This window comes from Pongo abelii, chromosome 21 (genome assembly GCF_028885655.2).
Source record: "Pongo abelii isolate AG06213 chromosome 21, NHGRI_mPonAbe1-v2.0_pri, whole genome shotgun sequence".
In the NCBI taxonomy this organism is placed as follows: Eukaryota; Metazoa; Chordata; class Mammalia; order Primates; family Hominidae; genus Pongo; species Pongo abelii.
In genome coordinates, this window is record NC_072006.2 from 31,474,456 (window position 1) to 31,489,049 (window position 14,594).

At 40.5% G+C, this 14,594-nt stretch overlaps 1 protein-coding gene across 5 annotated transcripts in view; it reads left to right on the forward strand.

Annotated features, from left to right (window-relative positions):
- The window catches only part of RNF24 (ring finger protein 24), a 99,564-nt gene that overhangs the window by 70,019 nt on the left and 14,951 nt on the right, over nt 1-14,594 (forward strand). For all 5 annotated transcript variants that reach the window (XM_054542055.2, XM_054542054.2, XM_024239079.3 and 2 more), the window contains 2 exons: nt 4,028-4,070; nt 7,099-7,140. In XM_054542055.2, coding sequence (XP_054398030.1) covers nt 4,028-4,070; nt 7,099-7,140 — 85 coding nt within the window. The remainder of the gene's footprint in view (nt 1-4,027; nt 4,071-7,098; nt 7,141-14,594) is intronic.

Consider the following 14,594-nt stretch of genomic DNA (forward strand, 5'->3'; position numbering starts at 1 on the left):
CATAGGTTAGACACTCAGTCTTGCAAAGATGTCAGTTCTTCCTCAGTTGGTCTGTGAATTTTGTACATTCTTACTCAAAACCCCAAGAGGGTTTTTTTTTTTTCTGGTGGAAATTGAAATCTATATGGAAATGCAGAGAACCAAGAATAACCAAGCCAGTCATTAAAAAGAATAAAACTTGAGGACTTTTGCTACCAGACCCCAAAACCTGTTTTAAAGCAACAGTATTAAGAGAAAGTGCTGTTCACCAAGCACCCAGATCTCAAGTTCTAAATACTTTTCTCCAATAAAAGGAATTAGGGTTCCTTGGAAGAAGTGGCTAACCCCAGGGCTGGAACACAGAACATATAAAATGAGCCTGAAACAAACATCTTTTGGTGCCAGTAAATAAGGAAATGCATGGGAAAGGATGGGGGCTTGTTGAAAGAACACAAGAATCAGCCTGAAGGACTCAAGGCCAATTTGAGCAACAAAAAATAGTGATCATATTGAACTGTAACTCATAGATTAAAACCAATATCCATGAGTCTAGACTGATAGAAATAAATAATTGCACAAATAAATGAAGAAGCACATCTCTTCCCATAGATTAAAACCAATATCCATGAGTCTAGACTGATAGAAATAAATAATTGCACAAATAAATGAGGAAGCACATCTCTTCCTTATAGAAGATTTCCAGTTAATAAATGTGCAAGGAATTAGAGAACTACAAAACCACCATTAGAGGTTAGGCAAACACTACAGTAATTATTGCAAGCAAGGTGGATGCTAAAATCGGTGGGCAAAAGCTTGAGAAAAAAATAGAGTGTATGTATAATTTCAGCATGTCTCCCTCAAGATAAATTACAGTGGAGAAACCCAGTGGACACTATCTTAACCAATCTTAAATTGAAATCTTCAAATTCCACCAAGAAAAAATGATCATACTTAATATGTCAAAATCTTGAAAGACAAGGAAAGACTAAGGAACTCTCAACAAATTAGAGGTGGCTGGCCTGGCGCGGTGGCTCACACCTGTAATCCCAGCACTTTGGGAGGCCGAGGCAGGTGGATCACAAGGTCAGGAGATTGAGACCATCCTGGTTAACACGGTGAAACCCCGTCTCTACTAAAAATACAAAAAAAAATAGCCGGGCATGTTGGTGGGCGCCTGTAGTCCCAGCTATTCGGGAGGCTGAGGCAGGAGAATGGTGTGAACCCAGGAGGCGGAGCTTGCAGTGAGCCGAGATCGTGCCACTGTACTCCAGCCTAGGCAACAGAGCGAGACTGGGTCTCCAAAAAACAAACAAACAAAAAATTAAAGGTGGCTAAGGGACATAACTAGATGCAAGATGGGATCCTGGATTGGATCATAGAACAGGAAAAGGACATGAGAGAAAGAACTGGTAAAATTCAAATAAGGTCTGTAGTTTAGTTAATAATATATCAATGTTATATCAATACTAATATATCAATGTTAATTTAATGGTTTTGATAATTGTACTATGGTTGTATGAAATGTGGACATAGTATATACAACTATGGTTATATAAATGTGAATATATAAATGTGAATATATAAATATGGTAGAAAGGTATATGTGAATTCTATTTTTTGCAACTTTTCTGTCTAAAATTATTTCAAAATAAAAGTTTTTAAAATAGCATGATATTGACACAAGGTACATTGGTTGCTTAGTGTTGCTGTAACAAAGTGCCACAAATTGGGTAACTTAAAACAAGAGAAATGTAATTTCTCACAATTGTGAAGGCTAGAAAAGTTCAAACTTAAAGTGCTGGCAGAGCCATGCTTCCTCTGAAGGCTCTAGGAGAGAGTCTTTCTTGCCTCTTCCTAGCTTCCAGTGAGTACCAGAAAGCCTTGGCATTCCTTGGCTTGTAGCTGCCTCACTTCAGTCTCTGTCTCTGTGTTCACATGGCCTTCTTTTCCATCTGTCTCTGCATATCCTCTCCTCTTCTTATAAGGATAGCAGTCAAATTGAATTTAGGGCTCACCTTAATCCATATGACCTCATCTTAACTAACTAATAATCTGAAAAGACCCTATTTTCAAATAAGGTTATATTCTGAGGTTCCAGTTTGACATGAATTGGGAGCTGAGGTGGACACATTCATCCCAGTCACTATACAAGGATAGGCAAATAGACCAATGGAGCGAATAATAGCAGCTCTAGAAATAGACTGACATATTCAATACACCTGATTTACAACAGATGTGCCACTGCAGTGCAGTGGGGAAAGGGGAGAATCTTTTCAATAAATGATGGTGAGGCAAATGAAAGTCTATATGAGGATAAAAAGCATCTGGACCCCTACCTCACAGCATACATAAAGACCAATTTCAGATGGATCACAGACCTACATTTGTTAGGTAAAACAACAAATTGTTTTCACAACATACTCAGGAGAATATCTTCATAGTCTTGGGATAGGCAAAGATTTCTTTAATGGGACACAAAAAGAACTAACCTAATTGGGAAAAGTTGATAAATTAGACTTCATTTAAATTTAAAAATTTTTCAAACTTAACCTACAAAGATGTGAACACCTAGAACTCTCATGAACTACCCATAGGAGTAAAATTGTTATGAGTACTTTGTGTGTGTGTGTGTGCGTGTGTGTGTGTGTGACAGGATCTCACTCTGTCACCCAGGCTGGAGTACGGTGGCACAATCCCAGCTCACTGCAGCCTTCACCTCCCAGGCTCAAGCAGTCCTCCCACCTCAGCCTCCCGAGTAGCTGGGACCACAGGCCACATGCCACCATGCCCAGCTAATTGTATTTTTTGTACAGATGAGGTTTCGCCGTGTTGCCCAGGCTGGTCTCGAACTCCTGGGCTCAAGTGATCCTCCTTCCTCAGCCTCCCAAAGTGCTGGGATTACAGGTATGAGCCACTGTGCCTGGCCGGGGTGAGTACTTTGATTTTTCTCGAGACAAAGTCTCACTATGTCACCCAGGCTAGAGTGCAGTGGCATGATCTCGGCTCACTGCAACCTCCGCCTCCTGGGTTCAAGCGATTCTCCTGCCTCGGCCTCCCAGGTAGCTGGGATTACAGGCGTGTGCCACCATGCCTGGCTATTTTTTGTATTTTTAGTAGATTCAGGGTTTCTCCATGTTGACCAGGCTGGTCTCAAACTCTTGACCTCAGGCCATCTGCCTGCCTTGGCCTCCCAAAGTGCTAGGATTACAGGCATGAGCCACAGTGCCCAGCCTGGGTGTGAGTACTTTGAACCAGCAGTTCTACTCCCGGGTATATACTTAACAGAAATGAGTATATATGTCCACTAAAAGACATGTAGAATTTGTGTATCAGCTTTATTAATAACAGCCTCAAACAGGAAGTAATTAAATATTCATCAGCTGTAAAATGGATAAATAAATGGTGTTATATTCATACAATGGAATACTGTATGTCAGTCAGAAAGACAGTTACTACAACAATATGGAAGAATCTCACAAGGCATTGTAGACTGAAAGAAACCAAACACAAAAGAGTATATACCAAATGATCCATTTACATGAAGTTCAAAAACAGGCATAATTAATCTACAGTGTTAGAAATCAGGATAGTGCTACCTCTGGGGCATGGATATTGATTAGGAAGGGTCATTTTAGAGGGCTCAGGTGTGCTGGAAATGTACTATATCTTGATATGAGCAATAGTTATCCTGGTATGTACATTTTTTAAGATTTTGAGCTGTATACTTAAGGTTTTTATACTTCATTGGATGTATGTTATACTTAAATTTTTTCTAATTAAGAAAAATATAAATATTATTGAAATAAGTAGACAGTATAAAAAGAATTGAGTCATCTTACGTTTGGGTAACATTTCATGGTTCCCTGGGCACTTTCATATAACATGTTAAGAGATATGTCATTTGGGTGTATATCAGGGTAAAGATTCTAATTTATATCATTTGAGCTATAAATGATATAAATTAATACCAAAATCAGCAACTTTTTATTTTTCTTCAAGTTACTATGTTGGAAATTTCAATATTGCATTACTAATTTCTGTCTTTTAGGCTAAGACATCAAGCACACAAAGAATTTTATGCCTACAAACAGGTGAGAAATTTAATTCAGATTGGCTTTGATTTTTTTTTTCCCCCAAAAAACTGAGAACTCTGATTTCCACTCATACTTTAAACTGGGACTGAATTTACTTGTGTTCATTTTAGCATCTCACTGCCAATTTGCAGTATAATATATCAACTTCATTTTCTTAAGTATTCTCTTCTTTTTTTTTTTTTTTTTTTTTTTTTCTTGAGATGGAGTTTCACTCTTGTTGCCCAGGCTGGAGTGCAATGGCGTGATCTCGGCTCACAGCAACCTCCGCCTTCCAGGTTCAAGCTATTCTCCTGCCTCAGCCTCCCAAGTAGCTGGGATTACAGGCATGCGCCACCACGCCTGGCTAATTTTGTATTTTTAGTAGAGACGGGGTTTCTCCATGTTGGTCAGGCTGGTCTCGAACTCTGGACCTCAGGTGATCCGCCCGCCTCGGCCTCCCAAAGTGCTGGGATTAGAGGCGTGAGCCAGTGTGCCCGGCTCTTCTCTTCTTTTATAAGCATTACTTGAAGCTGTAGAAAGTTCAGATGATATAATATAACAGGAAACTTGAGCCAACAGTTTGCTAAAGAGAAATGCTATAGCTTGTAATTCTTAAAGTTACTGTCAACTTAATGGAGTTCTGAGATACCATTAAGTGAAATTTTTCCTTCCTTCTTTATTAGAAGACATAGCAGTTCCTCGGAGGTGAGCGACCAGCTGTGTTACAGTGATCTCATCTACTCCCTTTTGTACTTTAAATGTTAGCTCATATTATCCACTAGAAGTCTGCAAACTTGGATCATAGCTGTTAATACCTAGTCCTTCACTGATTTTGTCTTTAATACACTTATCTTTTCTCGAAGGCCAAGTAAAATTATTTTTTTCTTCCATTAATATTTTACCGCTAACACCAAACAGGGGGCCTAGATTTTCCTTTGGCTCTAAGCATGAAATTCTTAATTTTTGTTACCCTTAGCTTTCTTCTTGGGTACAGGGGAGCTTCAGCTTATTTGAGTCTTTAACCTTGCTGACACTGATGTTATGGAACTGTTACACTTCAGAACTGCATATCTTGTTTTTGTCTGTTTTTGAGACGGAGTCTCACTCTGTCACCAGGCTGGAGTGCAGTGGCAAGATCTCGGCTCAATGCAACCTCCGCCTCCCAGGTTCAAGTGATCTCCTGCCTCAGCCTCCCAAGTAGCTGGGACAACAGCCATCTGCCACAACGCCCAGCTAATTTTTGTATTTTTAGTAGAGACAGGATTTCACCATGAGGCCAGGATGGTCTTGATCTCTTGACCTCGTGATCCGCCTGCCTCAGCCTCCCAAAGTGCCAGGATTACAGGTGTGAGCCACTGCACCCAGCCAGGACTGCTTATCTTTCTATTCATCTTTCGTCCATGTATCTTTGAAATCTGAGCTCACTAGCACATTCCCTAGATGGACATACTGATGTCCTTAGGTAACCCCACACTCTTATAGGTCTCATGTGGGATCCAAAATCAGAGTTGAGTATTTTAGTTTTCTAAATGAATGAATCTTTTCGTCTCAGTCCTATCATAATCTTTTTTTTTTTTTTGACGGGGTCTCTGTCACCCAGACTGGAGTGCAGTGGCATGATCACAGCTCACTGCAGCCTTGACCTCCCTGGGCTCAGGTGATCCTCCCACCTTAGCTGAGTGTGGTGGCACGCATAGCTGGGGCTACAGGCGCACACCACCACCCCAGGCTAATTTTTGTACTTTTTGTAGAGATGGGGTCTCCCCATGTTGCCCAGGCTCCTATCATAATCTGTTTTGTTTTGTTTTGAGACAGGGTCTCACTTCTGTCAAGCAGGCTGGAGTGCAGTGGTGCAACCTCAGCTCACTGCAACCTCTGCCTCCTGGGCTCAGGTGAGCCTCCCAAATAGCAGGGATTACAGGCGTGCACCACCACACCTGGCTAATTTTTGTATTTTTTGTAGAGACAGGGTTTTGCCATGTTGCCTAGGCTGGTCTTAAACTCCTGGGCTCAAGCAATCCGCCCGTCTCGGCCTCCCAAAGTGCTGGGATTACAGGCATGAGCTACCGTGCCTGGCCACCTATTATAATCTTGACAGCTTACAAGATATTTGTATGTAGGCTAACTAGAAAGTAAAATTGGCCTTTGCAGTCATTTAAGTGAAATTGACTGATAAAACTAGACAAGTCACAAGACATACAGTAAATTTGATCTTTAAAATATACTGGATAGGAAATTTAGTATATCCCTATGAGGCCTTATAGTAGCTTCTGGTGTGATTTCTGAAAACAGGATTTACCCTCAAATCCATTTTTAGTTCAGGAATGTAAGACACCAAAATTTAGAGATTTTCCCTCAAATTTTACTTGCCTATTTTCTTCACTTTAAGATGAAATATAACTCTAATAAGCTATATTTAGTCTCAGAGTTTTTTCTTAAATAGTAAACTTCTCTTATCACTTGGCATTCATTTTAACTACTGTCTGGTCACCATGGAGTCAAACTTTCAAAATTAAGACTGACTTTTTTTTTTTTTTTTTTTTTTTGAGACAGAGTTTCACTCTTGTTGCCCAGGCTGGAGTGCAATGACGCAATCTCGGCTCACTGCAACTTCTGCCTCCTGGGTTCAAGCGAATCTCCTGCCTCAGCCTGCCGAGTAGTTGGAATCATTATAGGCAGGCGCCACCACATCCAGCTAATTTTTGTATTTTTAGTAGAGACAGGGTTTCACTATATTGACCAGGCTGGTCTCAAACTCCTGACCTCAGGCGACCCACCCACCTTGGCATCCCAAAGTGCTGGGATTACAGGTGTGAGCCACTATGCTTGGCCAAAATTCCTTTTTTAGGAGAATATTGCATCATTGCTTAAGTTAAAAAAATGTTGCTAAAATGATCTGTCTCAAACTGTAAAAGAAATTCTCTTCAATATTGAATATGAGGGAAATGAGCCATATATACAAAAGAAAAATATTTGAGCATATAATGAGAAATATTTAAAATTACAGATTTAAATGGGCATAAGAACATACTTTTTTGTCTTACAGGTTATATTAAAAGAGAAAGTAAAAGAATTGAATTTACATGAGGTAAGTTGATGATAAGTAAATCTTCTTGAGCCATTTTCTAGTAGCAGTGGTATGCTGTGGTATGTTTAAACACTTATTTTCAGTAGTTAAAAAAGGCTTATTTTGATTGGGGTAATAGAATATTTCAGGGTGAGGTCACATAAAAATCAATTGTGTGAAGGCTTTACAAGAGTAATATAACTCATACTTTTAATAGTGATGACACCATTATAAAATTTCATAGCAGTAGGGATGCTGCTTGCTTCCATGCTGTGTGAATAGGAAACAGATATGTTAGTTTTTCTACTCAAGATGAGTATGTACTAATTTCCCCATTGAAAATGTTCCCAATATTTCTTTTTTACCAATGGTACAAAAAAGAGAGCAATTATCTCATGGGGCTAGGGATTCAAGAAGGTAAGACATACGGAATAGAGGAAGAACACATAGGTAGCGATATGAATCCTTGGGATTGTTTAGCTATTTGGTTGCATGGTTGGGTCATAGGTGCTTTGTAACTTACGTACAAACTTGGGTGTGTATATCCTGCTGTATACATTAAGATACATAGCCTGTAAGAATTCTTTTTAATTCTATTTCTTGTATTGCCTCTGACTACAAATTTTCAGAATTTTTTTTTATCACCCTTTCCTTCTCCCTTTCTGGGTTTTCTAATTGGTGTTTAAAGCAAGGACTTGAAAAGCTGTGCATTGTAATAGCAGTGTCGTATATAGCCTAGCTGTGGTGAAGCTAAATTGCCAGTCTCTTCAAAGAAAGTTAATTTGTTAGGTTATTTGAATAATAATAAAAATAATCATATTATTGTTAAATATTTTGAAATCATCTATTGGTCCTTTGCTCTTTCTGCATATTTTTCATCAAAGAATTGATATGTTTCTGTTTAATAGCATTTTAGACCTAGCCTTGGATTAAACTGAAGCATTAATTACTGTTTGATTTTTATTTATTTATTTTTTTTGAGACGGGGTCTTACTCTGTCGTCCAGGCTGGAGTGCAATGGTGCAATCTCGGCTCACTGCAAACTCCGCCTCCTGGGCTCAAGCAATTCTCCTGCTTCAGCCTGTCGAGTAGCTGGGATTATAGGCATGCGCCACCACACCCAGCTAATTTTTGTATTTTTAGTAGAGACGGGGTTTCACCATGTTGGCCAGGCTGGTCTTGAACTCCTGACCTCAGGTAATCCACCCGCCTTGGCCTCCCAAAGTGCTGGGATTACAGGCGTGAGCCACGGCGCCTGGCCACTGTTTGATTTTTTACTTTTCCTAGAAGTTAATTTTGACACATGGCCAATATTAACATGAAATAATAAAAGGTGGTCTGTTTCCCATTTGGAGTCTTTTTGGTGACCATAAATGAAAAGATTAAATTTTTACCAGATTAATCCAGAACAGAAGTCTTCCTTATTGGTGTGACCTATTAGTTTAGAAACTTTGTCCCAAATAAATACATTGTGTGTTGCATCAGTATGTATCATAGTTAGTATCCAACTACACCCACCAATTCCTGTTTCGCTGGTCATTTGTATCTAATCTTGGATTTTTTTCACCATAGTATCCCCAGCTTTGGTTATGGTGAGTTGCTTTCTTCATTGAAATTCTTTTGCACCTTTTTCAAAAATCAAATAGCCCTATTTTTTGTGACCATATTTCTGGATTCTCCATTATATTCTCTTGATTTGTGTGCCTGTTTCTTCATCAGTACCACACTGTCTTGATTATTAATAGCTTTATAGTAAATCTTAAAATCAGGTAGTGTGATTCTTCCAACTTCATTCTTTTCCAAAACTGTTTTAGCTAGTCTGGTTCCTTTACCCTTCCATGTGAATTGTAGCATCAGCTCATCTGTATCTACAAAAAAAAAAAAAAAATCCTGCTGGGATTTTGATTTATATTGCATTAAATCTATAAATGTGTTTGGAGAGAATTGACCTTTACCATGGTGAGTCTTCTGACCTGTGAATACATTATGTCTATTTATTTATTTATTTATTTATTTGAAGCTCTGTTGTTAGGTGTATACACATTGAATATCTTCTTGGTGAACTGACCCTTTTGTCAAGGTCTCTCGCCGGGCAGGGTGGCTCACGCCTGTAATCCCAGCACTTTGGGAGGCCAAAGCAGGAGGATCACCTGTGGTCAGGAGTTCAAGACCAGCCTGGCCAACATGGTGAAACCCCATCTCCACCAAAAATACAAAAATGAGCCAGGCGTGGTGACGGACACCTGTAATCCCAGCTACTCGGAAGGCTAAGGTAGGAGAATCACTTGAACCTGGAGGCAGAGGTTGCAGTGAGCTGAGATCGTGCCATTGCACGCCAGCATGGGCAACAAGAGTGAAACACTGTCTCAAAAAAAAAAAAAAACCTCTCTTCATCCCAGGTAAATTCCTTTGCTTTGAAATATTTGTCCAGGCCAGGCACAGTGGTTCATGCTTGTAATCCCAGCACTTTGGGAGGCCGAGGCAGGCGGATCACAAGGTCAAGAGATCGAGACCATCCTGGCTAACATGGTGAAACCCCATCTCTACTAAAAATACAAAAAAATTAGCCAGGCGTGGTGATGGGTGCCTGTAGTCCCAGCTACTCGGGAGGCTGAGGCAGGAGAATGGCATGAACCTGGGAGGTGGAGCTTGCAGTGAGCTGAGATCACGCCACTGCACTCCAGCCTGGGTGACAGAGTGAGACTCTGTCTCAAAAAATATATGTATTTGTCCAGGCTGGACACGGTGGTTCACACTTGTAATCTCAATTCTTTGGGAGGCTGAGGTGGGAGGATTGCTTGAGCCCAGGAGTCCAAGATCAGCCTGGGCAACATAGTGAGACCTCATCTCTGCAAAAAAAAAAAAAAATTAACTGGGCCTGGTGGCGCACATGTATAGTCCCAGCTACTTGGGAGGCTGAGATGGGAGGATTGCTTGAGCCCAGGAGGTTTAGGCTGCAGTGAGCCAAGGTTGTGCCACTGTACTCCAGCCTGGGTGACAGAGCAAGACCCTACCTAAAAAAAAAAAAAAAAAAAAAAAAAAGGAAATATTTTTCTGATATTAATATAGCCATTCCAGCTTCCTTTTGATTGTTTGCATGGTATGTGTATTTCCACCTTTTTCTTTTCTTTTTTTTTTTTTTTTCTTTTTTGAGATGGAGTCTAGCTCTGCTGCCCAGGCTGGAGTGCAGTGGTACAATCTTGGCTCACTGCAACCTCTGCCTCCTGGGTTCAAGCAATTCTCCTGCCTCAGCCTCCCAAGTAGCTGGGATTACAAATGCCCACCACCACGCCCAGCTAATTTTTGTATGTTTAGTAGAGACGGAGTTTCACCATGTTGGCCAGGCTGGTCTTGAACTCCTCACCTCAGGTGATCTGCCCCCGCTCGGCCTCTTAGGTGCTGGGATTACAGGCATGAGCCACCATGCCCAGCCTCATCTTTTTATTTTCAATCTACTCATTGAATTATATTTGAAGTGAGTTTTCTTATAGTTGGGTCATGTTTCTTTATCCACTCTGCCAATGTCTTTTAATTGGTATGTTTAGATCATTTACATTCAGTGCAATTACTGATACATTTAGAATTAGGTTTACCATTTTTTTTTTGTCTTCTGCTTTTCTCTCTCTTTTTCATTCTCTATTTTCCTTTTCTTGCCTTCTTTTGGGTTATTAGAACATTTTTTAGTATTTCATTTTAATTTATCTATTGTGATTTTTACTTTATGTCTTTGTATAGTTTTTTAGTGGTTGCTCTAGGGATTACCAAATAAATATTTAGAATTAGTTTTTTAACACTCTAGTTGGATTGTAGAGACCTTGCCACAATATGGATCCCTTTTCCTTCCCCTCTTTGTGCAATATCTGTCATATTACGTCTACATACATTGAAAAATCCCATCGTTATATGTCTTTTCCCCATCAGACATGTTTTTAAAAATTCAAAAGGCAGGCATCTGTCTGGAGTCCAGAAGATCGAGACCAGCCTGGGCAACATGGCAAAACCCCATTTCTACAAAAAATACAAAAACTTAGCTAGGCATGGTAGCATGTACCTGTAGTCCCAGCTACTCAGGAGCCTTAAGTGGAAAGATCACCCAAGCCTGGGAGGTTGAGGCTACAGTGAGCCAAGCCTTGATTGCGCCACTGCACTCAAGCATAGATGACAGAGTGAGGCCTGATCTCGAAAAAATAAGAAAACCTTAACAGAGGAACAGCCTTATATTAATCCAGATTTTTACCATTTCTGTTGCTATGCATTCCCAGTGTTCCAAGTTTCCTTCTTATGTCATTTCCCTTTTATCTTCATAATGAACTTTCCTTTAGTAATTTTCTTAAAGCAGGTCTTCTGGCTATGAATTCTGTTAGTTTGCCTTCATCTGAGAATGTTTTTATTTTACCTTCATTCCTGAAGAATATTCTTGTATATGGAACTCCAGGTTGACAGTTTTTATGCCTCTTCCTTCTGGCCCTCCGTGATTCTGATGAGAAATCAGGTCACTTGAATCATTCATCCTTTACCAGTAATGTATCACTTTCTCTGGCTGCTTTTAAGATTTTTTTCTTTTTCTTTAGTTTTCAGAAATTTATGATATGTCTAGGCATGGATTTATTTGGATTTATCCTGTTTGCAGTTTCCTCAGCTTCATGAATATATAGGTTTTTTTGCCAAGCATGGGAAGTTTTTAGCCATTATTTCTATAAATGTTTTTTCTGCATTTCACTCTTTCTCTCTCCTGGAACTCCAGTGACACAAATGTTAGATCCTTTGTTGTTGTTCCACAAGTCCTTGAGAGTTTTTTTTTCAGTAATTTTTTCTCTGTTGTTCAGACTGAGTAATTTCCAGTGTTCTGTCTTCTAGTTTACTGATTCTTTCCTCTATCCCCTCCATTCTGCTGTTGAGCCCGTCCATTAAGTTTTTTTATTGTGATTATTCTGTTGTTTTAGTTCTAAAATTTTCATTCAGCCACACATGGTGGCTCACGGCTATAATCTTAACACTTCGGGAGACCAAGGTGGAAGGATCGCGTGAGCCCAGGAGTTCAAGACCAGCCTGGGCAACATGGCGAAACCCCATCTCTACAAAACATAAAAATACAAAAATTAGCCAGGTGTGGTGGTGTGCGCCTATAGTCTCAGCTACTCATGAGATGGCAGGATCGTTTGAGCCTGGGAAGTCGAGGGTATAATGAGCCAAGATTGTGCCACTGCACTCTAGCCAGACTCTATCTCAAAAATGTATATAAAATAAAATTTTCATTCACTTTGTCTTACATCCTCTATTTCTTTGCTAATAATATCTGTTTTAGCATTTATTTCAAGAGCATTCATGATTGGTCATTTGAGCATTGTTATAAAGACCTTAAACAAAAGACCTTTGCTGTATAATTCTGACATATGTGTCATCTCATTATTGGAGATGATTCGTGTGGCAACACCCTGTGGCCCTGCTCTGCCCTGCTTTCTGTAGAAAAAGACTACACAAAGGTAACTCTATCGGAGTGCCCCTTGTGTGGAGTGGAATTAAGGACGTGGCTTCCTTGTTCTTCTTTCTCCTCACCTCCTCATAGGCTCATCCCTTTCCTTTTGCTGCAGTGAGAAAGTGGCTCTGACTATGTGAGTTCTGCTTTGTCCCTTTCTTATAGAGGAGATTCAACTCCACTTGGTCTTTCTAAGATTATTGATCACTCTCCTTATAAATCACATTCCTACATTTATTTATTTTTATTTTTATTTATTTATTTTTTTGAGACACGAGTCTTACTCTGTCACCCAGGCTGGAGTGCAGTGGCACAATCTCAGCTCACTGCAACCTCTGCCTCCTGGGTTGAATAGATTCTGCTGCCTCAGCCTCCCAAGTAGCTGGGATTACAGGCATACATCACCATGCTTGGCTCATTTTTTATATTTTTAGTGGAGACAGGGTTTCACCATGTTGGCCAGGCTGGTCTCGAACTCCTGACCTCAGGCGATCTGCCCCCCTCAGCCTTCCAAAGTGCTGGGATTATAGGTGTGAACCACCATGCCTGACTCCTAAATTTATTTTTGAATCAGTATACAAATATCTGGAGTTCAGCTGAAGCTGGTCACAGATTCAAATTGTTAAAACATCTTTTAAAAAGCCAAAGCATTTATAGGGAGCCAACAGTGTGCTGGACCCTCAAGATTGAGTGGTCAGAGTATAGTCCCTCCCTTCCCTCCAGGAGCACAGATCCCACAGGAGAGAAAGTCATTAGTCAGTGAGACAAGTACAGTCAGTAATGGGGCAAGCCCATGAGCACAGAAGGGCCACAGAAGCTGCCTGCTGTACTTCGGTTTGGAACAAGAAAGCCAAATTTATCCTGAGTGGCAAAACCCTCTTTAAGTTGCTATACTAGCTCTCAAGGATTCCAGCCTTAAATGACACCTCTGAACCAGAATTGCTGCCTTTGCAGATGATGTGATATCCTTATAAGTATTCAAGGAAAGGTATAATAATGAATGCCCACCACCACTATCACAGAATGATTATCTGAAAAGAAAACTGGACGTGTGCAGTGGCTCACAGTTGTCATCCCAGCACTTTAGGAGGCTCAGACAGGAGGATCATTTGAGTCCAGGAGTTCAAGACCAGACTGTGCAACATAGTGAGACCTCTTCTCTATAAAAAAATTTTAAAAATTAGCCGAGTGTGGTGGTGCATGCCTGTAGTCCCAGCTACTCAGGAGGCTGAGGCAGGAGGATCGCTTGAGCTCAGGAGGTCGAGGTTTCAGTGAGCCATGATCATGCCACTGCACTCCAGCCTGGGCAACAGTGTGAGAGCCTGTCTGTAAGATAGACAGACAGATAGATAGATAGATAAGAGTCTGTCTCTAAGATAGATAGATAGATGATAGATAGATAGATAGATAGATAGATAGATTGATTGATTGATTGATTGATTGAAAAAAGGCCGGGCGTGGTGGCTCATGCCTGTAATCCCAGCACTTTGGGAGGCTGAGGCAGGCGGATCACGAGGTCAAGAGATCGAGACCATCCTGGCCAACATGGGGAAACCTCGTCTCTACTAAAAATACACAAAATTAGCTGGGCGTGGTGGTGGGTGACTGTAGTCCTAGCTACTCAGGAGGCTGAGGCAGGAGAATCGCTTGAACCTGGGAGGCAGAGGTTGCAGTGAGCCAAGATCACGCCACTGCACTCCAGCCTGGCGACAGAGCGAGACTCCGTCTCAATGAATGAATGAATGAATGAAAGAAAGAAAAAAGGAAAAGAACCATTTTGGCTGAATCACCTGAGCTATAGATCATTTTCATTGTGTGACACTGTCTTCGTCTCACATGACTCTACACTCCTTAGTCTGTATCTGAGGTAAATTCATAGACTATGTCAACCACTTGGAAGTTATTAAATCCTTCCTACTTGGGCATTTTAGAGATCATACACTCTGTGAGTACTAGAAAATTGTGCCTGTTTCCAACATACATGCTGTAAAGTTATTTT